We start from the raw sequence: 26,594 nt of genomic DNA, 5'->3' as shown, positions 1-26,594 counted from the left end.
AACAGGTTCTGGTAACTTGGTCATGACCTCTTTTCTTCTATGCACTTTCTACTTCCCCATCAGTAGCTGCTGCAAGAAGACTGCTTTCTATGATTCTTCTCCCTGACCCTATTTCTAGGTAAAGAAATCTGAAAACATGTAATCTTTTCTGAGGCTGAAAGCAGATCCTTTGAGATGGGAAGTGTATTGAACGTAAAACCCAATATATCTTACTGCTGATTAAGAAACCAGCAACCAACGTAATTTACTTCTTTCCATTTGGTGCCCAGCAGCTAATATCCTATTGCATAATGGGCTAAACTCGGCATGTTTAACTTCTAACTACACCTAAATAATGCTGTTATCCTGGACCTATCCTCACCTGGCATTGGGCCAAGAGAGAGCCCAGACAAGCTAAAAGTAAATCTCATTTGGGCTTTGGATAAAGTCTTCACATCCATCTTCATGCTGTTCGACTTTCTCCGTAGTAGTTGACAAAACCATTGCTATGAAGCGAGAAAAGAGGATTTCAGCTAATGGGACTGCACTAGGATGACATAAGACATTCAAGTAATAACCACAGAAGAAAAAATAACCACGCCTCAGCTTCAAATCTGTGCTGTTCTCGCCTCCATAACTTCTAAGTATTTGACAGTGTAGCAAAGAAAAATATGAAGCAAAGGGAATAAAATCTCAGTCATACAGATGTGACCCAGCTTCTACGTCCCTTAACTAGCAGCAAGGAACACTGTCTTTTACTTATTCAGAGGTCTGGCTAAGACTAGCAATTGAATAAAGATTAGCTTGCAAATCCAGCAGATATGATATGATATGATAGGAAGGAAGGAGAGCAGTTATGAGAATCTTGCCACGACTGAAAATGTTCAAAGGAACACAATAACCTAAGTGCCTTGTTCAGGTTTTGTAAGGCGCTCACGTCATTTAGGCATTCCTGATAATTTTACTCCAAGGCATACAAAACATGGCAAGCACAGCTGCAATTAAATGCAGGTGCTTAAAACAGGTACCAGAATCCAGAAAGAATTTAACAGTTCATTATTTCATCAATGTAACCGATGCCCCAACAGGTTTATCAAGCCTTTTGAGTGGGAATGTTCTCCCCCCGCCCTGTTTTGTTGTTGCAGCTGTGAGTACAACAGAGTCCTTTTCTGGTGGGAGAGCGCAAAGTGGGGCATCTAGCTACTGCAACAGATTAAGTTACTATTTTGCCTTGATTTCTGTTTTATCTTCTTTAAATAGAAATCTTGTCTTCAGTTGGATAGGTGTAAATAAAGTAAATATTTGCCTTGCAAATGTAAGAAATGTGTGGTTTCTACCTAAAATGGCTTTTCTGAGAAAGAAGATTTCTTTTCAAATGACAAGGAAATATTTTAGTGATTATGCATTCATTTATGCATCATAAATGCATTCATAGTGGCTATATTGTACATCATGGTATATAACCAGGACAGGATGCTTCAGTGTAGATAAACACAGGAATTACATATATTAGTGAGCATTTACTTGTTTGTAAAACTGCTTTGTTTTATTCGTGTGTGCATTTTCTGCTTGTGTTTCATCTCATTGACTTTACAACAATAGTATGTGCTTAGATTTAATGTCTGCAATAATTATCTTGTAAAGTCATGTTTATATTGTAAGGATAATGTTTATATGTTACAGGAATTGCATTATTATATTAAACGTGTGCTCAGTCTCAGGTCAATAACAAATCAGCTCTTTGGAGCCAGTGCTGATTAGTGCAATTTTTAGCAGCATTGCAGAAGATGGTATTTCTTTGAGTTATGCTAAACAGTATCTTGGCTTTTGCTATAAAAAGAGAAAAGAGGGAAAAAGAGACAGAGAAGAATGCTTTTATGCATATGACATGCAGCCCTGGGGAAGATGCAAATCTGGAATGAAAACTAATTGCTTTCTACTTTGTTGCATAGCATGAACTATGTGGAGTAGAGCTGACCAAAAGAAATATGTGGTTTATGCTAACTAGTAGTGATTACTGCAGAAAGCTGCCACAAAAATAGTACAATTAAAGGGACACTTTAAAAAATAATTCTTCAGACATTATGGAACAGACCTTATTGCATTATAAATGTGTTTTGATGGGTCTTCCTTGACAGGTGGATAGACGGGAAAAGGATGATACAGTGTAGCTAGTGGAATGGAAAAGCAATTATATTTCATCAAAAAGATAAAATTCATTGTATTTTCCACCTCAAAAGATTGCTAAATATGATTATATGTAATATAAGCAATTAAACACAATAATATTCAAAAAGGGTTTTTTTTTCTTCCCCATGCTTGTCTTCAGAAAGAGAAAAGAATTGTAGCATCTAAATTGTGGGTGTGCACACTGTGCACTAAATCAGTTTTGTGTGACTGTGTCTGTTCAAGGACAGTTTAAAGGACAAGGCTGAACATGGCAGTCATCAGTGATTTGCCTTCTTCAACAGGGAGGCATCCATCTACATATAACAGTTTTTTAGCCATTTAGTTTAATTGTCTTTACAAGATATATCCAACATGCTCTTGGCAGCTCCTGAGTTCAAATAACTCACTTCTCTATTTCTTTAATAATGCCATCTTTATGAAATGCCAAGCTGAACTTAACCAAAATGATCTTAAAAATACAAATATTGTTTAATGGGTCTGTGAAATAAATAACAACACAAAGTGATAATGCTGGAATATCTTCAGACTGAGAAGGCAATCATGGTGTGTATGCGATGTCTGGATAAATGTTTAGAATTTCATTACAGACTATTTGAAAGGTGAATACACAAGGTTTATACCACTAACTTTATGATAAAATATATAAACTGAAATGAATATATTAGAGTTCTATTTTTAAGTAAATGTAATTATTGATAATATAAAATAACTAAAATAATTTTATATTACAGCTTTCTATTGTTTATAGGAATGCAGTATTTAATGTTTTATGCTGACAGACATTCCTGAGTTCCAGATGGCATTTGAGAATTATGTAGGTTGTCTAATCATCAATAAGTGGCTTATATGGAGAAGTAATTAATACCATGATTATTTTCCTTATGAGTCAGCAGGTGTGTCATATGCATAATTTCTAGTGTGGAAAAACTCAAAATGGCTTCTGCTGTGATATATATTTTACAGAAAGAAAGATGCTGAAAAAGGATTCTTTTTGGTTATGTTGTGATTTGTGCTGTGGGTGTATTAAGAATGTAATTAAAAAGGGAAAGGATTTTACCTAAAGGTTTGAAAACCCTGAAAAATTTTCTGGAATATTAATACTCTTTGAGGCTGATTTTGCATTGTATTTCAAAGAAAAGCAATCATCCAGTTTATTGAAAACACTGACCAAATATCACAGACAGAAAATAAAAGTAGAAAATGAAGAAAATTAGATAGAAAGAAGGATTAAGAAAAGAAATAATTTCTAGTTTTCCATGTAAAATGAAAATTTTAGTGTTATCCATTTTGACTTGTCTGTTCAAAATACATTAGCACCAAATATCACACCAGTGGAGCAAAGTACCTACCAAGGGAAGGACAGCGAGACATATTCATTGCAACTATTTAATAATTTCCTATTGTCCTAACAATTTCCCATTTCCTAACGTATATGTATTGTTATACTATTATTTCATTTACTGTAGCGATCAGCACAGATGATCTTCAGTAAATGTTTGTGCAATATTCAGATAGCTTTTATGATATATGCAAGCATCTTTTATGTATAGATAATTTAAAATCTGTGTATCGTCACCTAGACTTTAACCTACCTTCTTGTCATCCAGAATGTAAGGAGTATGCCTTAATTCCATCATCCAGAAATACACTGAAGTTCTACAAGTGTATGTGTCTGCATTAGCACATGCATTTAAAAATGTGTCATATGCCTTTCTATGGATTCACCTTTGAAAGGAGTTACTTTCCTCTTCTTTCTACTCGGATCATCTACCACATGATGAAAGCATAGACTGTTTATATGAGCTATAACTAAAAACACCTGAAAACATCTGTCATTAAATGATATTTCTCAGCTTTTTAAAATGTGTAGTTTCTCCATTAGTTAAATTGATCTGAGGTATGGAAGGGCAGTGCAGTTCTGGGAAGTGACAGGTTTAAGGATCAGCCTCTTTGCAACATGTTATGAATTGCAGTTATGGCTGTATCATAGCTAAACAGCGTCGATTTGGGAAGCTTTCCAGGAGGTCATTTATCTAGCTTTGGAATATCCTGGGTAGTGAGCTTTATCAGTACATCGATGGAAAGGGCACTTTAGACATTTGCTTTTGGTTTCTAAACCATGGGCCTTTTTATTCCTTCTAACCAATACACTTACAAGTCCTGGCAACAACTGCAGCCTCACTTTATACTCTGATAAGCAGGCTGTTGATCTAAGGGTTGAAAGTCAGTACTCCTAGCACTCATGGTGACCACCTTCCTTCATGATGGCATACCAAAAAGTAGAAGCCAAATATCTTTGAAGGTGGTTTATATCCTTTTAATTTTGTTCAACTTCAAATACATGTTTCAATGTTATAATGTGCGGTTGCACTGTAAACAGTTGTCCTTGCAGAGGACAACTCTACTGTCTGCTTTTCTATACTTACTAGTGTGTTTAAACTTCTAGTACGAAGAGACAAAAATAGTAACAACTGTATTTATAAGACTTTCATTAAAATAGATTTTTCCTGTGAAATATGTGCAGCAGATGCTGCTGTGTGGTGAAGGTCATTTCACCATTCATTTGGAAAATGTAAGAGGTGAAATCATGGACTGAGTAGAGTTGCTGAGCCCTGGTCTCTAAGAAGCTTGTGGTTTCCATGTGAAAGCCTCAGCTTTTTCTTACTCTTTTATCCCAGATGCATTATATCTTCTACTGTGTGTTTGCTTATATTTTACTGCTTTAGGGAAATAGTTTTGTGCCTACGTTTTAGGTAAACCATTGTGTGATAACTATATGAAACCATAGAATATTAACAAATATAATTAAAAAGAGAGAAATGTTAGGTTGTTTATAAATATATGAGAAGTTTATTGCACTCTGATTACAGCTTCACAGAAATAAAATTCCACTGGCTTCTGTAGCATTGCTCTTATTAGGCCAACAGAAAGCAAGCCCAATATATTTATTTTTATGTAAACTTTGTCCAGTTGTCAAAGCTGTGCACTGTAAAACTATTACAAGGTATTAATAGACGTTGGTTTGATGTCAAAAAAACATTTTATGCCTAAATGTTGATTTTTATCAATCTGTTGTTTCCTATCATCGTCTCTTCACATGGGTAAAGTGCGCACTTTGCTAAATTGAATGACTTAGCACTTCTGTAGCGCTTTACAGTTCTGAAATGCTGTGTGAATATTAATTACGGCACAGAGCAGCCTGGTGAGGAAGGTAGATAAGTAAGTATTATTATCCCTATTTTACAGATGGGGAAGCTGAGGCACAGAGATTAAGTGACTTTCCCAAGGCCACACAGCAAGTCAGTGGCAGATCCAGGATTAGCGCTCGGGGACTTCCTGGATCCCTCTCCCATGCTTTAAGCAGTAGACCACAGTGTTCACTGGACTCAGCAAGCAACTCATTGCAATAATGGACAGTTCCAAGGACTCATACCTGGTCAGTGTGTCCACACATTTGTTTGCACACTACTGCAGTATGTCAGTATGGTTTGAATACCTCAGTCCTAGCAGATTTGTGCACTGTGTAAAATTTCTGACCTTCATCATCTTCAAATGGGGTGAAAGGAATAAGTGGTAGAATTCTGACGTAAACGTGGCACGGCTGTGAAAAACATTTAGTTTTCATGCCTTATTCTGATCTTGCTGAAACTGATGGGCAAAACTGCAGTGGATTCACGGCTTTGAGGACGTTAGTGTGGAGGTTTGTGGCTGCTTGGTATGTTAGAAGTCATCCAGAGCATTAATTCTATCTTCCATGACTGTCTTATGGTTAGTCTTGCCTATACTTTCAGTTTCAAACTCTCATTTATTACAACACTTAAAAATAGTTATTTCATAGTTTTCCTGACATGCTAATAAAAAGCAGAGCATTACCAACTGAAATTAAGTTTCTAGTCTCTAGTCATCATGGGAAAGTAGAGTGCATCTGCCACTATTGTTACTTGTATTGTGATAGTGCTTACCTACAAGTGAGATTAAGACCTAATTGCACTAAACTACTTGCAAGCCCTTCCCTCCCTTCTCTCCTCCTCCAAGGAGGCAGTACAGGAATCACAGAAATTGCTTCTAGCTTAAATGCAGTGTGACTCTTATACTGATAAATGCAAGGTGGCTTTCATACTGCTCCCTGGGAAGTGAGAGTGTACAGTGCAAGGCCTGTTTAATTGGACTTTGCTCAGAGTTTGACATGTGAATTTGCAACAACACAATACTCCCAATTAAGCTGTTTTTCCCTGTAATATTAATGGAATAAACCCACTTCTGAGAATGAGGCTAGGCTGAGACTTGCTGTGACATTACAGGAAGAGGAAGCAGGGAAGAAAAAGATTGCCAGAAGCTGAACACATGGGAAAGGAGAAGTCAAAGTGTTTGAGCATATTTTGATAAATATTAATGAATTAATTTGTATTTAGTTTACTTAGATGATCTGTAAAGGCTTTATAAACTGTCCAGCAATTTAATATTTTCCCCATTATAAATTTCCCCTAATATTGCTTCCATAAGGCCTTTTCAGGATCAGTAAAATACTGATGGCTATGCCTTATGCTGGAATAGCACTACTTCTGATGTGGCTGTAATACTTGGCCTTTGGCATCCTGCCTAACCATTCACCCAGGGGCATGCCATCATGCCAGCATGACAAATATGCCCAGTTATGTCTAACTGCTTAACATAATGGATTCATTTTACCTAGGATGGTCAAATGGTTTGCGTGAAATTGTACTGCCCTGGTACATTTTAATAGATTATTAGCTAATTCTAAATTATTAAAAGACAAAACAGTTTCAACAGAAGGCCTTTCCTCATTGTCAGATTTTAGTTACGTACTATTATCTGTGGGAAAGCTCTAATAAAGACACTGTAACACTCTCAGTCTCCCTTTCTTTAACAGCCCAGATGCTTGGCGCTGACACGTTCCTAGGATTTTTCTATATAAGAGAGCTACAGCATGACAGCTATTTTTAAAAAAGAGAGGAGCCTGAAACAAAAACTTACATGCAGAATGCACGACATCCAGCTCTAGATGTGAATTTTTTTGCCTGGGGCATCTGCTCTTTAAGGAGAGGTGCTCCTGTAGTTTAATTTCTTGTTATATTCTATTGCATTCTATATACAGATATATATTTAGCATATAATGTTGGTATTCAAATCCCCTTGCTTCAGACTTCCATTAAGATACCAATTTTATATATTGAAATCAAGCAGTTCTAGTTCTAATATCACTTACTAAAACCCTTCCACTAATGACAAGTAAATATATATTCATGATATATTAATTGATGGTTTTGTATAATGCATTGTTTTTTCTTCATCATCATTTACTGGAAACTACTCTAAATCATGTTGTGAAATACAGGCTGTATTTAGCAACTTCTTTTTGTTGCAGTTGGTGATGTCAAACTCATAGTGAAGCCAATGTTCATTTTAGCTGAGCATCCAGTGCCCTGTTGCTGAACTCCCAAAAGATTTCTCTACTTAGGGAAATGTGATTTTTTTTTTTCATGTCAGAAGTGACCAGAATCACTGATTTCTGTAGCTTTTTTAGCCTGAGCACGGTACGCTAATTCATCACATAATATGTTTATAGTGCAGTGGAGAATACAGTTAAAATGCATGTATGACTACAGTGTAAAATTAAACATGAAATGTGTGTTGCTGAGGAAGAATTGCTTTTCTGTTTTCTGCTATTAGTGTGTGCTGTCTGCCTTTATTCTAATTACAGCTTGGTGTTTGTAAAGAAAAGCAAAAGCTTTGCAATCACCAGTAAGTGAAGCCAGTTGTTTTCATGGTATTAAAGTTTTCTTTCTTATCTTGTCACTGAATATCATTCTCTAGCTTTGCCAAAGTATAAGGAGTGTTAGTGCTAATAATTTGGGAATTCTGCATGTAGCTCAGGATCCTGGTCTAAAGACAAAAATACATGTGCAATCCCTTTCTTCAAGAGTACAGGAATAAAGCTGCCTCAACCAGACATTTCTTCTCTCATCTCTTTCATTGTCCTGTTGACTCACGTTGTTCTTAGTTCCCAGTAACCAGTGTTTACTCATCATCTTGCAGGTTTTAACAGGAGAACTTCTTCATGTCAAAGTTAGCTGTAATCATACCTCAATAAAAACTGATGCGAAAAGGAATAGATTTTAATAAGGAAAATTAAATTCTTAAAACCTTCTTTGTTCCTGAGTAGGAAGAGTAAATAAATAAATATTAAAAGCATCTTTGTTTCTTAGTACTATACAATCTTGCCAGTAGGTTCCAAATGAGAAGCAGCTTATCTGTTCTTTTTTCTGTTTTGCAGAGAAATGATGAAGAGGCTGTTGTGGATAGAGGCGGAACTCGCTCCATTCTCAAAACACATTTTGAAAAGGAAGATCTGGAAGGTGAGAGATTATTTTTCTGTGCATTGCATTGTCTCTTTCTTCTGAAAGTACTGAAATGCAATTCCAATGTGTAAACTTACTGATTTGAGCAGGGATGCAAAGAGAGTGAACAAGAGAGTAGAATCTCATAATTTATTGTAGAAAGAGAAATTCTGCTCTTTTCTCACAGTGGTGCTCAGATACAGATGAAAGTGGAAGGAGTTTGCTAGTTTTCAGTGATCTATAATCAAGTCCTGTAAAACATGCATGTATGACTTTAGATAAGTCTTTCTACCTTTAATTTTCCAAATATGTAAATGCAAGCAGGACTGATGATTTAGTACTTATAATGGCTTCTATACTTCCTTTACAACCCTCATGTAGCTGCCTAGCCACATTTTTAGCTGAACAAAAACATCTGGAGTGTCACAGATCGGACAGATACTTGATAATATACACTGCAGAAACCACCTAACATCACTGTGGGTAAGAAAGTGGGAAGTTGAGAACTGTCTTACGATATTGGCCTAATAATTCAGATAATCTCTGAAAGAGTTGCATTTCAGTTTGTTTAGTGGATCCCAAACTTACTCTGGTTACTACTGTACTTGCACTCTTGTATTGAGTTTTGTGACCCCCCAAGTCATAATTATTGGATGAAACTGTATTTCTGTTTCACATATGATGTCCCATCCCTGAGACTGGAACTTTCTGATTTTAATTGTTAGCTTCTTGTGGTGGGACATGGAAGGTTCTTGTCTTTGTCATACAGAGCCACAGGAACTAGCCAAAAAGAAATACTAAGATCTGGGATGTATTTCAACATCCTACATCTGAAAAGTTACCTGCCTCAGATCTAAAGAGAGGTTTCTCCATCTGTGCATGAGCCTGAGCTTTCTAAATGCCTACCCTTGATTACTTAATTTTTTTTCTCCTTTTCTATCTGGCTGTATGAATTTTGCTTTCTCTGCTGCATGATGACCATATTGATGATTTCATGTGAATGTCAACATGATGCACAGCAACTCCCTGTTAATGCTTCCCTCAGCCGTGCCTCAAAAAGCAGACATGGCTGCATTTTGAAAGGCGGCCTGGCTGTGTTAGTCTGTATGAGGTAGTCTCTCACAGAAGGATGTAAAATGTCACGCAGTGTAGCGTACATGAGGTAGGTAGCTCTCTGCTCAGTCTGAGGCAAGTCTGAGTACATGCAAGGGAAGATCTAGGGTGGCATTTAGGGTTTTGCTGTCTCCAGGGGTAAGTGGCTGTCAGTGGATCAGGCTGGCAATGATAATTTTGGACTTGGGCACACAACCCTCTTTTTTGAATCTTGTACTTAGTTTTCTGTAGTCTTCAGTTCCTTGATCACATCCTCGGACAAAGTGAAACTATTGTATCTGTTGTCCTTAGAGAAATACCTGATAGAAGAATGGATGCTCCCTGCCTTCCCTTCTCCATGATACTGACTCACAGATTTTTTTATGGGGTGAGGCTACCCCAAAAAATATCCTTTTGCTGAGTCATTTTACTGATGATGGTAAGGTGGAATTTCAAAAATGGACAACTTTCTGGAGAATGACAACTTTAAGCTCAGTCACATGGGTAGACTCAACTATTAAGGCAATCAGGATTACTGTGATGTTCCACATGTGACTACATGGAACCTAAAGCCTCATCTCAAAATTTGAACAAGTACGTAATTTGAAAACTATTTAATTACTATTTTTCCCCACTATCCTATATGTGTAGAGTTGCTCCTGTGAAATACCAGTGAAAATATTCTTTCAAAAATCTGCTCCTAGGATGTTATCAATAGAAATTGGAACATGACAATGACCACCCCCCCAATCTTTCCATCAATTTAAATTGTTTCGAACACTGAAAAATTCTGTAGTTAGCTAGTGAGTCTGCTTTCCTTTAAAGTAAAATCACAGTGCTTCATAATGTTCTAACAAAATAATTACTCAATGTAGAATCCTTCATAATGCAGTTAGCTTTCTCAGATAAATTTCATGTACGCTTTAAGATCAGATCAGTGTCTTTAAATGTATAATCACTGCATCCAGAAATACCAAGTGACATAAAAAGATTTTAAGAGATTGTAAATTTTAATATCCAGTTGCTGTTAATAGCATGTCCATTTGTTTCACAGCACATCTAGGCACTTTTCCATCTGGAAACAGTGGATGTGACTCACAAATGTCACTGTCTTATTCTTGTCCAATGAACATTGTGTTGGGTTTTGCTGAAAACTTACCTTTTTCCTAATGACATAACAACTGTAAAATAGGAAATTATATAATCAGGTGCTAATTGCATAGCTTAGTAAAAATCATATAATTAGATAATTAATATGTATTATGTAATTAGCTCTTTGACAGACATTTAATTGAGTTTATGTTTTAAAAATGTAAATAGCTAGTTACTGAATATTCTAGCAAAGACTAGTTTTGACAGGGTTTAAGTTTCAATAGCACCATATCAGCAACATTTCAAAACCTGCAATTCATATGAAGAACTAAAGGTTGTTTAAATCTGAAAATCAGTATTCAGTTTCTTCTGATTAAATCTTAAAATTGTAAGTATTTTGCTATTTTTTAATTTTAGATCATCAACATTCAAATGTCAGAGATACAGATTTAAATGTGTACTGAAATTTCCATCTGAAATTTCTTGGCTGAGCAAATACTTGTATTTGCATATTTTGGGGCAGCCATTGTGCAAATATATTGCAAGTACATATCTTGCTGAAAGCATGAAAATATCACGGTGATTAATGCTGCCTGGAAGAACATCCAAAAGACCAGAATTTTGCCCCAGTCTCTCTAGATCAGTGTTTTCTTTCCCTGAGCAATGTAGTAAAAATTTGGGGAGATAGAACAGGAACTGCAGTACTTCTGGGAACAGAAGAGATGTGGTGCTCGTTTTAGTGCCAGTAATGATACTTGCAATGTGTACTTCAAATTGGATCTTTCTACTTAAGCTTTGTAGTGCTTCAGAGGTGGATTGTTTGCAGAGCTGTGGCATTCATATTTTCAGCATGAATGATTTTTCCAAGTAATTCATTTTTCCCAAGTTGTAAGGTCAAGATCAGGCACTAATATCAAACAGGTCATTTGTCTGACTGTTGCATTAATGAGGGGACAGAGAAAGCATTTCTAAAAGCAAAACAAGAAGCCCATCTCCCCTGGGTATAATCACATATTTTGCATGTTATCTTTCAATGCGTGTATAGACAAAATTCCTACTGAAATAAATATGCTCTTATTTTCATCAGTGGTGGAATTCCTAAATGAGAACTGGGCACTGATTCTGGATGCTAAAGTACTTAATTGCAAAAGGACAGGTTGTACATGTACCTGTACTGGAAGCAGGTAGGCAAGTTTTCATAAACAGATGTGCACATCAACAACCAGTTGCACTCGGACAGCTTGCTTACTCCATGTTGTTGTCTCTGACTATCTGCCATTGCATCAATGCATGTTCAGTAGTAACAGTTTTCTAACAAAATGGATATACCTACTTTTTCTCTCATAAGTTAAAAATATTTGGATTGATCTGTACATGTCTGGAGATCTCAGAGTCTCTCAGATCCCACGCTGAGACTTTTGGACTATGTAGATATGCAAAACGATTGGCACTAAGTGCACTCTGACTAAGGTCTTTTGCTTATGCCCACTGTACCAGCTGCGAGTGAAAATGACTGTTCCATGGCTGTCCTTGCTAGAGGTGGTCAGCTTCAGATACTGGATTTTTGTGGCAGGATTTCAGAACTGCTGTGGGTATTACTGTGGCCTGGTTTGAGAAACAGCTTTGATAGGGAGATGGCTGGAGATAGAATTGTTAGGTGGAGGTCCAGGCATGAATCAGGGATGAATTCTGGCTCTGTTGCAGGAAATCGCAAAATGATCCTTGGTTCAGAGAAGTCAAGATTTTGCTTAAGCTTTTAATGTTTCATACATTTTTATCTGCCTAAGTGGTGTGGGAAAAATTTGTCTCATGGGAAATTGTTTGTATCTTTCACATCTCTCAGGACACATAAAACACCATATCCAGTATATAAATCACTGTACATCAGAATATGCATTCTGACACTTTTGACAACATTTAGATTACATGGAGTGATTACTGAAAGTCACAAAAGACTTCAAGCTAAATTAGGAAATAAACATCAGTAGTGCAACACTGAATATGATACAGAAGCTGAGGATTTAAACTTAATAAACCAAAAATTAATTTGAAATGTTAGTGTGCTTGTAGAGATGTTTTGTATTTAAAAACCTGCACGAACGTTAATTTTGATAGTAGCTGTCCTGCTGACCAAAAAAAGAGAAATCCCAGAGTATTTAATTATTCTCTTTTTAAAATGGTTATTTTAGTTATTATTTCTTTTTAAATTTGTTAGCATGTGACAGTAATTTAAAAATTATTTTCATGAAATTTTGATTATATACAGTTAGGGTTAATATATGAAAAGCTCATTGTGATTGAACTCTAATCTTCATATATTATTTAGTGAAAAACTGAGTGGCTCCAGATATTGAAGTGGACTTTTATTCTCAGAGACTGGACATTTTTTATAGAAGTAACATAATAGTGGACCTGTCTGCCACTGACATTATTTACCTGAAAATTAGTAGGACCTAGCAGCTCACAGGACTGAAATAACATAAATGTTATTAACCTGCTGGCCTTGATGCAGCCTTGCCCCCATGTAGAAGCAAGTCAGCTACTAATTCTGCTTGGCCAGACAGGAACATCGACCAAGGTCTCCTCTCCCTTTGGCTGCCAGGACGCTACAGCCTACTGCAAATAATTTGTTACTCTGTCAGTACAGATCGCCTGCTCCAAGCATCCTTGCCTCTGCTTCCCTTGGGTGCCCCATTCATCCTGATGTTCACTTTGACCTATCTCATGCCCCTTGCGGCAATGTTCATTAGACTTAAAGGGATAGACTATAAGCTGTGGAAGAGCTCCAATATAAACAGTTAGACAGAGATTTGGGTTAGTCTATGCCTGCAATGTCGGATGTGGTTGTTTAGCTGTAGGTCTCTACAAAAAGGTCTCTTAAAAAGAACCATTTTGGCTTTACAGGCACAGAATTCTTTCATTTTGTTGCCTACCAGGTATTACATGCTCTAGCTGGTTCCATTTGTCATTTCTAAGGCACATCTTTCTGTAGTGCCTCTCATCTTGTTTTGTCACCTTTTTCCTATGTCTGAATATTCCTTGAGATCTCACTTACGTTTCTCCTGAGCTGTGCTTGCACTCTTGGCTTGGCAATTGCCTGGTTTGGTCCCTTTGCATGGGTCTCTTGTCCCTTCCTGGGTGTTCCCATATTTGTGGGAAGAGGGTTCACCTTGAAGATTCATGAATAACTGTGCAGGGCATTTTCACAAAATCTCTTTGAAAGTTCACATGAAGAATATTGAAATAATGAAAGCAAACAAGTTACCACATAGTGTTGGCTGAGTGCCACATTCTTTTGTTGATCATAAGCCTAGGGTTTTGAAGTTTGATTTTGCTCTGAGCTTCACTGACAAGAAACCTTTTCAGTATTTGTGGGGACTAATATTTCCAAATATTTCACCTTGTGAAATTCTGATAAATGAAATTGGTATAAACCAACTTGCCATTATTGGTGTAAGCTGCAAAATTGTAGCATCAGAAGACGGTAACATTCCGTTTTTAACATACAGCTGTGCTGGTACTGAGCTTGCATTTTTTTTTCTTTGCTTGTTGCTAATTTAGAAATATAGGTCAAATTCTTCCCTCCGATAACTACAGCTTCACTTTCCATCAGTGGAAAGTGTGTGTGTGTCTCTCTTACATTCTGTATCTGCTGACTTTTTTTTTTTTTTTTTTTAATCTATTGTCTGGCAAGGTCTGAGACCCGATCTCGTGATAGAACCGTGAGTGCAACACCTCTGGACTCCTCTGAAGCAACGTAGGGAAATAGGGAATGAACCTAAGTGCAGTTAAAAAGACTTTTTAGCCCAGCCACAACCTGGAAAAATATTTTGTTAAAAGGAGAGATTTGTTGGGAGGGCAGTTGTCGGGGCTCTTTAACTTTAGTGATTTCAGTGAGATGCTCTTATCTTCCATATTCAATATTCCTTAATGCTTTCTTAGGCCACGGATATAATTTTAATTTATTTTCTATATAATTTCTGTTGTATTTTAACCTAAAACAGAAGGTACATGTATGATCTAAAAAATTTGTGAAGGGTTTCTCGAGGTCAGTTCCTCCAAATTATAGCATGGCAAAAAGGTGAAAAATGTCCCTTGAGCAAACCATCACCACAAACAGCAATGTAAACTGTTGGTTTAGGAAGCATTGCCTTTGTCCTTTCTGCTTTCTTTTTAGCTCTGCCTGCCTTCTGCACTACAGTAACGAATCATGAGTCATGTACTCTCTACTCCTACACAATTCACCATAATCACTTTTTCTCCTATAAGCAAAAAGGCAATTCTTTTAACTCTACATGGACTGCTGGTTTTCTGTCTCTACCTCATTGTTCATTTTTGAGAGGATGGAAAATTGCATTTGTTTCAGCTCTAGCTGGTAATACATAAAAGGCTTCAAGGCACTGAGTGTTTTCCAGAGGAGGGAGAAACCCCTCCAGTCCTGCTGAGGTCAGCAGTCATTTGAGACTTGGCTCGAACCACTGGCAAAATATTCTCTCTCAAGGCATCTTGACTTTGCAATGTTTCCTTAGTAGGTCACAGAAGCCTGCCTTTGTTCTTTCTGGAGATGTTTCAAGACCCATCTGTTCCCTTATCTGCCCCTGTCCGTCATGCCTGTGAGCAGGCATCTGAAAGCCTTGGTCTCAGCAGGTGCCTAAGGCAGATGTGGATCATTCCAGGTGGAAGGCAGCACAGACAGATGTACCACAAGCACCTGGTGCTCATGGATGTTCAGATCCAGGACAGTCACTTTTTATGCAATAGGCACCGACTTCGCTGGTTCATTAAGGAACTCTCAAAGTGCCCACTTGAGTCCCGTGTGCCTGCTGTAGCATGGAGGCCTGTGGAACCTCTGCTGATGGGGAAGTGGGAAGGTGAATGTGCTTCATATGTGTGTTCTTCCTAGCAAATGGGTGTGTGTTTCCTGTGTTAAATTTTTCACTGGAAGGAGAATGGGAGGCACTGGGGCAAAAATATCTGTACTCTTAGTGTTCCATTAAAAAGATCTTAATTCTTCTAAATTAAGGGAAACATTTGCAATTCCTTTCTCTCCATCTCCATTTTCCCTTGCAATGTCACATCCATTCAGACAACTGTAATGGGATTTCCAGAAGTTTATAAGTTAAGTTGTCAAGCACCATAAATTATAATGGGATATATGTTTTCAAAGCTTTAGAAATCCCACTACATTTCTTTTCCTTTCCGTTTATTTAATGAATAAGGTAGGTAGCTAGAACAAGCTTCTGTTTTAAAGACCCAGAATGCCAGGTTCTGAAAACCATTTTTAGATGTTACATCTGTCATTTTCAAGGGCTATGTAGAAAATATTTGTATTTCTGAGGTTGTCTTTTTAGATGGTTAATTTGCTATTGGGTTCTTAAAATACAATTTAGGTGTAAGGAAGGATTTCTTCTTTAGAATACAGTAACCCCAAACAGTCCTTCTACTTAGATTTTATTCTGAGAAATGTCTCTGCAAACTGTATTCATATTAATAATGTATGTTTCATATCTGTCTTTTCTAGGGCAAAGAATTCATACCTCCACAAAGTGGATATATTTACAGCACAATACACTTTTTCTTCAAAAGTTTGGGGGAAATCCTGATTTTTACATCTGCTTATATGTGCTTTCATCTGTCTGAAAATTAAATATATTTAATTATATATAAAAAATAATATAATTAAATATAATTAATAGGATGCCTTTAAAATCTTTTATAATATAATTTGGATTTATTAATGTAATCCTGTAAAAATTAAAAAGAACACTTTATAACAAGGGTCATTATTTCTTTAATCCTTCAAATATTTTTACTTAAAGAGTGTTTTAATGCTTCGAAGGTAAACCACAAGGGGCCAAAGCCTCTTTCTTAGGCTATAAATGCATAGATTTGAACTAACTGTATATTCTGGGTTTTGTTCCCCAGCTATTTGCAATTTGATTAAGAATAGTCTTTTTTTCAAAACAATATTTATACAATTTAACAGTGGACGTGTAGCATTGTATAAAGATGACATTGCAGAGCAGATCAATTCAGTCTATTGCATTTCTTTAATAAGCTTTCAGATTATAAATAATCATTGTATATTAATGTATTTTCTCAGAGGTTCAGTTTTTAAAAATGATTCACTCCTAAATCCTAATACTGAAAATATTTATGCATGCACTTATGTTTAGCTTTCCTAGCGGCACGTCTCGAATAAATCAACATTTTAGTTCAGAGTGTATTTTTGCAGGAACAAAATCATAATCTTTCTGTGATAAAACTCTATTGATGTTAATGTAAGGTTAGTTGAAAAAGCTCAGGAAGATCACATAAGTCCTATGGCTCACTGATGTCTAAATTAATTCCTATTTTTAAAAGTATAACATAAATTAAACATAACATAAACCATGGAGAGGAATAAACCTTTCTCAGCATAGAAATTCTTTCATTTATTTTGAAGTAAGAATCAGCAGAAGAAATCCTTTTTGATGTATTAGATGTAAATTCTTTTCTGAGAATGGACAATTGGCCAAACTCTTAAGGGTGTCTAGAACTACAAATCTGCATGTGTGTACCTGAGTGCATTTCATCTGTATATGTTTCCATAGACCTGATTACGTGTGGCTCACTGTGCATGCATGCACAAAATATCTTACAACATACCCACCATAGTCCTTGGCTGAGAGGTACAGAATAAAGAAATGTTTCAAGTACGATTTTTCCCATTATAGGACAGTTCTTTGGAAGAGGGGAGAAGCAAACCAAACTGACTGAATACAGTAATAATAAAATAAACTGTAATTGACCACTTCAGCTGTTAACATTTTTTGGAAGAAAACACAAGCATTGGAAAAATACAACTGAAAAAAACCCGTTTTGTAAACATGCAATGAAATGCAAAACATTAATCCATTTGTAGATTTTTGGCTAACAACTTTAGCCCTTTCTTGGGTGATGGGACTCTACAGCACATGGTGTGCAGGGTAGGTGATAAAATTGTCCAAAAGTGATGCCCAGCATAGTATTTTTGAAGACTTGGCTTTAAAGAGTTATAAATCCATTGTTTGTTATGCTCACCTCTTAAAACTGTGAATAAATTCTGCGTGAGAATGGTTCTTACATTGTACCTGATGTTGACAGTGTGTACCCTGATGTAACTTAGTTAGTACTATCTCCCACACTGCAGTGCCTTTGTAACCTTGCCAAAAGAATGAGAAATTATGAACTAATTAAGCTCGGTGCTGCGCAAATGTACAGCAGAGCAGGATTATTTTACAACATTTAAGCAATATTTAGGCATTTTTAGATGGCATCCTGATGAAGTAAATAATAAAACACACACACAAAGCTCTTAAATGAAAGAAATGCCCTGATACAATTAGTTATAAATTATAAGGAACAAATCTGAATCCTATTGGATGTCCTGCAATTGACTTCAGCCAAATTGAAATTATAGATGATCTTTCTTTGGAGAATTTAGTCAGTTTAACCCATATAGTAAATATAGGTGCTGAAGGTATAAAAATAGCTGTTAGAAGAAAAGGTCTTCTTTACCCAATTTTGCATTTTTGGGGAGGAAATATGCTTCCATTGGTGTCACTTGGAACTGGTGTCAGTGATGTTCAGGAGCTATCCGCAACCTGGATTCATGTTATGCTGGGACAGAAATCTTCTAGTAACTGCTTTTGTGCACAACATTAAAATGACAGAGCCTAGCTGATTCTTGGGACTTGCTTATGGCAATGGGAATAAAAGCAAATCCTCTTTAGATCCTCTTGAAGTGTAGAATTTTTTAAAAAAATTGTTTTGGAAAAATCCTTGTTTTAGAATTGTGGCTTAAAGGTTCATTTGGTGTTTTTGTTAGAAGTTTTATATTAAGCAGAGTTCTTGTTTATTCTCATCTTCAAATTATTCTCACATTCAAATAATGCAAGTCTGTAGGGGAAAAAAAATCTGTTGAAGAGCTTCATTGGAACAGGCGTGGATGCTCCTCTCCAGAGTAAGGCAGCAAGAAACTGTCTGTCAGAGAAAGCATGGTGTTTCTGCCCTGCTCTGTCCTGGAGACTGCAGGGGAGCCTCCTGCTTGGCATTCTGGGCTTGGGAAATTTACAGAGCTCACTGGAAACTCTTCTTTAGTAATGTCTCAGTCGACTTGTACAGGAAAAAGGACCTTACATTCCAGGCACTAGTTTATAATCTTCACCAGTAAAAGGTTACTTGAAGTAAGGTCATTTTAGTCATTGGATTTCTTTTGTCTTTCCTACTTTTTTTCCCCCGTTTCTATCATTCACTGTCATTTTGCCAGCAATTTAGAATTCATTAATTTTTCTTTTGTTCCCAGCTGGTCTTTTTTTGGTCTACAGTTGTGGTCTTTTAAAAAAACAGAACTTCTTAACTCTTTCAGATATTTTACTTTTGCATTTTGCTCTATCATTTTTCTACAGAAATCTATTCCTTTTCCCTTGTCAGTTTCTCTTCTTTCCTCTTATTTGCCTGAACCTTGTTACAAGGACCTAGGTTACTCTCTATGTTTATTGAAATTATGCCTTGGTAGAACTCTGTTGGCCTCAGTAGGTTCACACAGAAGGAATAAAATCCATTTTGCTTTTTCTTGCTTATCCATTTCAGTTTCCAGGTTCCTGTTTTCTCTTCAGTGTGAACTGATTTTGTCTGTATAGGGAGAATTGTGGTATTCAGACACACATGAATGTTCTGGCATTTTAGGGCCCGTTTCCTGGTTTACTGAATAAAGAACAGTCTGGACTTAAGTCCTGGATTCAGCCCTGGAAATTAATTGAAGTGTGAACCTGAATCTCCATTTCCTGATGCAGGTACAACCTGAGCATTGAAGTGGCACAAAACTAGGATAAGCATACCCACTTCTATCACAAAGCAGCAGGAATGAATTAAATTACTAAATTAAAAAAGCCATCTATATGCACCTCTGGAAATTATTAAAGTCTTAGGAAGGTTAACTCCATTCCTTTCAAAATGTTGTTTTGGGTTTTTTTCTACCCAAGGAAGGGGGAAGGGAAGTGTTGAGTACTACATTACTGCTGTTCCTTCAGTATCTTTTTAATGAGTTCTTTCTATGGAATACATTTTTCCTTGTTTCAGGCACCACTGATTGCAATACATTTGAAATACACCAAAGGCAGCAGTTCTCTTTAAATCATTTCTTGGATTAAATGTAATAAGCAAGAAGAAAGAGGTAGCTAATAAATAAATAAATAAAATTTTCAACTTGTGGCATTTGCTTCAGAAAAATCTCCTGACTCTACAAAAATAGTCTCCCCGAAATTGATGCCTCGGCTTTCTAGTCTCCTCTACATGAATCAAAGTTGAGGAAGTAACTAGCATGATGTCCAGAGCCTTTTCTCCAGCTTTTTTAGCTCTGCCTCTACAGAGAATTCCTGTCAGCCTTGAATTTCTTTGATGTATTGTGACAAATGCTGCCTTGCTGTGTTTTCTGCCCCCACTGGAGTCTCCATGGGATTAGAGATCACGTGCTACCTTAGCTTAGTGTTCTTGACCTTTTTCAGATGATTGACACTGCTGAATGATTACAGCAAAGCAGCAATTATCCACTAGCTGTGTTATGCTCATTTCAAGGAGAAAATAAATGTTATTTGAGATGAGTAATCTAGCCTGTGTCTTTCTGCTGAATAAATGTAGGAGACCTGCCTGTAGTGAGTCATGATTACTTTCCCATTTGTTGTGTTTTGTGGTACTTTCTGCATATTTCCCCCCGTGCTCTCCCCCTTCTAAATGCTTTACTGTGCTCTGATCCTGTTAGCCCACATAGCTAAGAGAGCTAAATCTTTTGCGCTTGATCAGCAACATAAAATTCCTCAGGCTCAAAGATGGTGGCAGGCATGGCAATGTGTACCTTCTTACATATTTTAAAAAATAAATAGAAGAAATGAAAGCACCCTAAGCTACCAGCAGTGTATTTATGATGTGAGCACATAAAGTTGTACAGGGATTTTGCAGTCTAGCTTCCATAGTGTTTTATTGTTTTTTCGGTCTCCTTTTTTTTTTTTCTTTTCCCTTCAGTGAATTTCCCTCAAGAATTCTGTCAAGGTTTGTCTCATAAACAGCAATGAGTTTTGTAAAGTTCCTGTACACACAAAGCAAACAGCAACTTACCAAATGTTCAATGCAGAGAGATCCATGTGTCTCTTCGTGTTACTGTTTTGGAAGACATTTTACAGAATGCCTGTCTGGCATTAGTGAAAGTCCACACACAGAGATGCAAATTTGAAGGGAAAAAAAAAAAAAATCTGGCACTCTATCATAAAGACTTCAATAATGGGATTTTGTCCTGTATCAAGGGGTTGTATATCTGTGATGTTACATCGTTGTTATTGTGATCAATAATTTTACAACTATTAACATTTAGACTAATGAATATTATACAATTACAAAATTATAATAATTATTATATCATTAATGCTGTTATGGTTATTAATATAGTTACTATGTTGCCACAGCTCCTTTTTAAAAGGTAACTTTTTTTACCTATAGGCCATCGAACATTGTTCATTGGAGTTCACGTGCCACTGGGTGGAAGAAAAAGTCACCGACGCCATAGGCACCGTGGACATAAACACAGAAAGAGAGACAGAGAGCGAGATTCAGGATTAGAAGATGGGAGAGAGTCTCCTCCTTTTGGTAAGATAATTTTTTGGCATAGATATTTTAATAATAAACATTACTATGATTATGCATATTCTGTCCTGTTACGGCTTGGGCACAATTAGCAGTGGGGTTTTGGAGAGGCCCCCAGAGCCTCTCCAGTCTCTGCTGGAGAGCCAAGATTTGTTCCTCTGATGAAGGGCAGCAGCCAGTGGTTGTCAATACAGAAGTCTCTGTAATTTCTACCACTGTAGGAGACTGTCTCTAAGTGTTCTTATAAAGGTAGACTGCCACCACCACTGAGAGGGGGTAAGTGCTTTATGGCACCAGCTACCCTCAGTGAAGGCTCTGGAGTATTTGCCCCCAAAACGTAGCATAGAGGAGTTGTGGTTCTTTGCAATTAGTTTTGTAATAATGTTGACGTTACTGAAGCTGTAGTGTTTTATCAGATATGAACTGCGATCCAGATCATGTTTGCCTTTTTCCTTACGTGACCCTGTAGTGTGCCATTGTAAGATGAGTCAGCTAACTGAGGACTTGAGAGCAAATACGAAAATATACCTTTCAATAAACAAACCTGATACAGAACTCCTAAAATTCTCAAAATTTTAAATTAAAAAACATTACAGAGAACAGAAAAAGGTAGCTATGAATAAATTAGTCAGGCTTTGTCTCAAGACACATGAGACTATTATTTGCTGTTGAAAAATAAAAAGCGCATGTGCTGAAATGTCTAAGGCTGTAGTAAGTGTTGAAAATACAATGGAAGCATGTACAGAAAACAATTCGTCAGTATGCAACAGAAGAATGTATTTAAATTGTGAGGGAAATGTGCCAATGTAATTTCAGGTTACAGAATAGCAATTATAAGACTTTCTTTTAATCCGAGGTTTGTATTATGTATGTAAAAAGCTTTGGAGCAAGTAGATTATAAGTGCTGATGGTTAAGTATATTGTAAAGAGCTTGAAATACTCAAATCTTTTATAATGAATTATACTGAGAATGAAACAAAGTCAAGACTTTTTCAAACTTAGTAGATATGAGTTATGTTTTGAAGACTGAACAGTGAAGAAAAAATTGGCTGTCGTGGTTCTGTCTGGAATGTATTTCAAATGTATGAAGACCCAATACTATATTGAAACTGGTTTCTTGGAAAACAACAAAGTTCATAAATTATTAAAGTAGTTTTCAAAAAGAATATGCATATATACATCTAATGTCAGATTAAAAAGAAACAATTGAAAGTTACATTAGCCAAGAAGTGAGTTATCTGAAACTATGAAGCAGTGTCTTCTGTTGTGTCGTCTGGTTTTATTTAAATGGCAGTATGTGACGCATTTTGGCTGAGAACTTAGCTCTGTTCTTTCAACTTCTGGAGACCTAGGCTTGTGTCCTTCCTGATGTCACAAGTTAAAAAAAAAAGAAATTAACTGTCTGAAGCTGTCCTTAATAGCCTTTGACAGTTGTACATAAAATAAAATGCACTGTTCAACACAATTCTGTGTTAAGTGAAAATCAGCCTATGTTTAAGAGAGCTCCAAGAGTAGAATAGCAGCAATGTGAAAAAGATAGTTTTGAAGTGCATTTGGCGTTCCCAGCACTTGTCTACAGGCGTACTTGTTTGACATAAGTGCAGGACTGCACTTTTGTAAGTCACATTTTCACTTGTAAAGGTATTATAACTACCAATTAAAGGGTGTATAGGTCATGTCACATAAACTATTACTTTTATAAAGCCCAGGACAGACAAGATATAGGCCAGAAACATGCAAGTCTTCTCTGGATCCAGAATGCTAAAGATACTCTTCAGAATGCCTGGGTGATAACAATTGAAAGGAGCCAAAGACAGAACTACCAAACATTCAGAAAAATCTGGAAATATCCAATTTTTCCACCCTGAAATAATATCTAAGTTATAAAATTTGAGGATTTTTCCCCTTGGCTATCTGACTCCTGGAAGTTTGGCCAGAGAACCAGACTTTGACTGAGCTTTGACATCTGTCCATCCAGGCAGAAATGTGGCATCCCATAGGCAACAGTGAAAGGGATTTGCTTGTGAAGGGAAATCTGAAAATTGTACAGTGATGGAGGGCTTAAGCACAGTCAGAGCAAGCAGACAAAATTATACAGGGATTAATTGTAGTCTATATCCATATCCTCGCTTTTACTATGGATTTTCCTTACAGGAGTTTCAGACAGGTTGTTGTGCTGCCTGGGGAGAAGCATTGCCTTTAGAGAGAATATAACCATAGTTTTTCTATGCTTTATTTACACAGAGGGAGCAACAGATACTTCCCGCAATAAATCTGAATCCACTAAACATCAATAGCTCTTATTCCCCATGACCACAAGGTTATAACAGTACCCAGAGGCTGAAGGAAGTTGCAAGGAAGACAAATGCACTTCCTACTTTTCATGCATAACTCAATATGAGGGACTGTGCTACCTAAGAGAGCAGATCCAAAATAGTCCCTTAATTTATGAATCATTCTGATTGAATTGAACATGCAGAAATGCTTAGCTCCCTCTCTCTATAGACACCTTTTAACCCATTTCTGCTGAATAGTAGGAGGCTGTATTCTTAGGAACTGGGAGGGAGGAGAGGAAAGAAGAAACACTTCAACTAGCAGGTGCAAGAAGAAAGATAGAGAAAATAAGCACTGCGAGACCAGCTGATAGAAACCAATGCTTTGAAGTAAGTCAGAAAAATGCATTAGGATTTTTATGATACAAGAGAATAAATTAGCACTGTTTTGAAGCAGTGCAGTAAAAGGAGGTATAATAAAAGCCAAAGATGCAACAACTGAATAATAGAGATGCTGGAACAAGTAAAGGCCTGAAATATTCAGACATGAAGTGCTCCAGACTGCTCAGTTAACCAAGCATGGGATGAAGCATTATTTTTTTGTCATAATTTGTAACTGTACAATTTATTATTTCATCTGTGAAGTGCCATTAGGCACAGATCTTGCTCTGCTATCACTGCTTCAGGGAGCTGCGTGGTGCACATAGTGCTGTGGGGCTGTGCAGGCCCCACTCAGAGGGGACAGGTGCCACTTGGTTCCTATCTGGTGAAAAACAATTTCTTAAACAGTCTTCTTTGTATCAACATCGCTAGAAAACACCTCTATTCAATGTAATACCCATGGCTGGAAGCTTCCTGGTAGGCCCTTTGAATCCTGTCTGGGAAAGCTGTACCAGCTACTTTCTGAGGGAAAGTTTTTACAGCGAATAGATTCTTTAGAACGTTCTGATGGCAGCTCATAAGCTTTTTTTTTTTTTTTTTATCTCCTACTGTCACTTTTCAAAAATAACCCGAGTATTCTCAGTGTGCAGATTCAGCGCTTGTAGGCAAATAATAAGTAGAATATGTAGTTAATGGAATAAAAAGGAGTCCTGTCCTTTGGGGGCACAGATCAGTTACTCATGTTTTATTTTTGTTTTCCCCACACCTGAATTCTGGCTGTCTGTCTGTTGTCTCTTGATGAGATGAGGTTGTACAAGATGTTTCCATTTTGCCATGATGAAGTGCCTTTGAACTGCATAATTTGCAGATTACATGGCTTGCTCATGGAGAGGCTTTTTTGGGTAGTAAAAATTGTAAATGAAGTGATTTTAAGATCTAGAGTTCCACCACCTTGCCTCATAATTTTTTGGAAGAAAAGGAGAAATCCAGTGAAATTATCCACTCTAATTAAAAATGCAGTAATGCTGTTTGCTTTATTGAAGAGGTTTACCGTTCCCAGCTGAAATGCTGCTGTTGTAATTTAGGCTCCAGTTTAATGCCCACTTTAAGCTCCTCTCCTCCCCAGCTTTTCTTGTGGGGCAAGTATTGTGGCTGCTCTGTGAGTTAAATTAGGGAATTGATGCAAATTAAACCTGGTTTGACAAAAAAGCTGTTTCTAGCCTAGAGCAGCTCCTTGGTGCTGTTTACTGGGAGGGCGATGGGTGCCAGCCCTGGTGGGCTGCAGGGCCACAAGCTGGCTGGGACTGCTCCATCAGCGCTGTGGGTCATGGTGGCACTGAAAGTCTAGTGCAGATTTCCCTTTGGCTGGGAGGGTTGCACTTGCTTGGTATGCATGTGGATTTTAGTGGCAATTTTCAGTGGTTTTTTGATGTCTGTTTTTTGCGTGTAACCAGTGAAACAGCTCTCTTGTACTTGCAATTAACGATTTAAAGGTATTTATGTTTCTGTTTTAAAATGGGGTAGAATAGGAAGACTTTAGCTCTCAGCAGGGTGTCTTTAAGGCCAGGTTTTGTGAGGGTGAAGTGAATACAGCTGTGAGGACTGGGGTTTGATTTCAGCCTCCTGTGGTGTCTTCTAGGACTAGACACTGTGGGCTTGTGCAAGGTTTGGTTGGTTCTTTTAAGAAATCTGGCTTTAATAATCTCTACTTTTAAAAGAGGCTTAAATTTGTAATTCATGATATTGGATGAGGCAAGGGAGGCTGAGCAGCCCTGGAGGTGAGCCTAACAGAGGACTGTATGCATGGTTCAGGAAAGGCTCTCCAAAGGTAACGCAAGCGAAAAAGTGAATTGCAAAGGGGACTTTTCTTGGTTACTAGAGGGGCTTGAAGAAAGTATAATGAAAGGACTCAGCTGACTATTTGGTAGCTAAGCTCAAACCTTGAAGGAGTATTAATGGGGCAAATCTAATTTTTTGTAAAGAGTATGGCTGTTAAGAGAATTCTTCTACCCTTAACTATAGACTTTGTCTGCTGAAGGATGAACTTGGAAATTTGAATCTCTGGGCAGCTGTGGAACAGATTGCAGCAAATCTGGATTAAAATAATGTATCATAACTGCAGTTTTAAGAGTCTAACAAAAAGAAGAGAATTGAAGCTTGGGAATTGTCTATGTTGTCAGATCCAAAAGATAAGATTATTTGTCATAGCCCTGAGGTGATGAAAACAATTCATGTGAAGAAAACGCAGAGAGAACTTCCTGAAAACAAGATTATACATATAGGGATAAAGTGCCAGAGGAGCTAGCAAGGGAATACTTTCTCCCAACCTAACACATGGTTTCTAAGGTCTGTGGAGAGATTTTCAGAAGTGTGCTGTATGGCCATTTACTGTTTTATGTGGACTTCAGTAATTTAAATTTTGTTTTAATTTTTACCATGTTTTCTAATTAAAAAAAAAAAAAGTAATTTATGATCCCTACCTTTACTGGTTGCTGAGCTGAAGGGCAAAGTCCAATCTGCACAGGAAGGAGGTGTCGGGGGAGCCCCCATCCACCCCTTCTTGGTGAGTGCA

General features: G+C 37.1%; 1 protein-coding gene across 7 annotated transcripts in view; it reads left to right on the top strand.

Moving 5' to 3' along the window:
• SLC4A10 (solute carrier family 4 member 10) overlaps positions 1 to 26,594 on the top strand; it is a 165,323-nt gene that overhangs the window by 56,240 nt on the left and 82,489 nt on the right. For 6 of the 7 annotated variants that reach the window (XM_030017004.2, XM_030017002.2, XM_030017005.2 and 3 more), the window contains exons 2-3: positions 8,465 to 8,546; positions 21,225 to 21,371. In XM_030017004.2, the coding sequence (XP_029872864.1) occupies positions 8,465 to 8,546; positions 21,225 to 21,371 (229 nt within the window). Of the gene's footprint in view, positions 1 to 5,415; positions 5,606 to 8,464; positions 8,547 to 21,224; positions 21,372 to 26,594 lie in introns of all 7 variants that reach the window. The other variant, XM_030017003.2, reaches the window with a different exon arrangement.

The sequence above is a fragment of the Aquila chrysaetos genome, chromosome 6 (genome assembly GCF_900496995.4).
Source record: "Aquila chrysaetos chrysaetos chromosome 6, bAquChr1.4, whole genome shotgun sequence".
NCBI classification, from domain to species: Eukaryota; Metazoa; Chordata; class Aves; order Accipitriformes; family Accipitridae; genus Aquila; species Aquila chrysaetos.
Note: the sequence above shows the minus strand (reverse complement) of the source record. Positions and strands in the feature narration are given on the sequence as shown.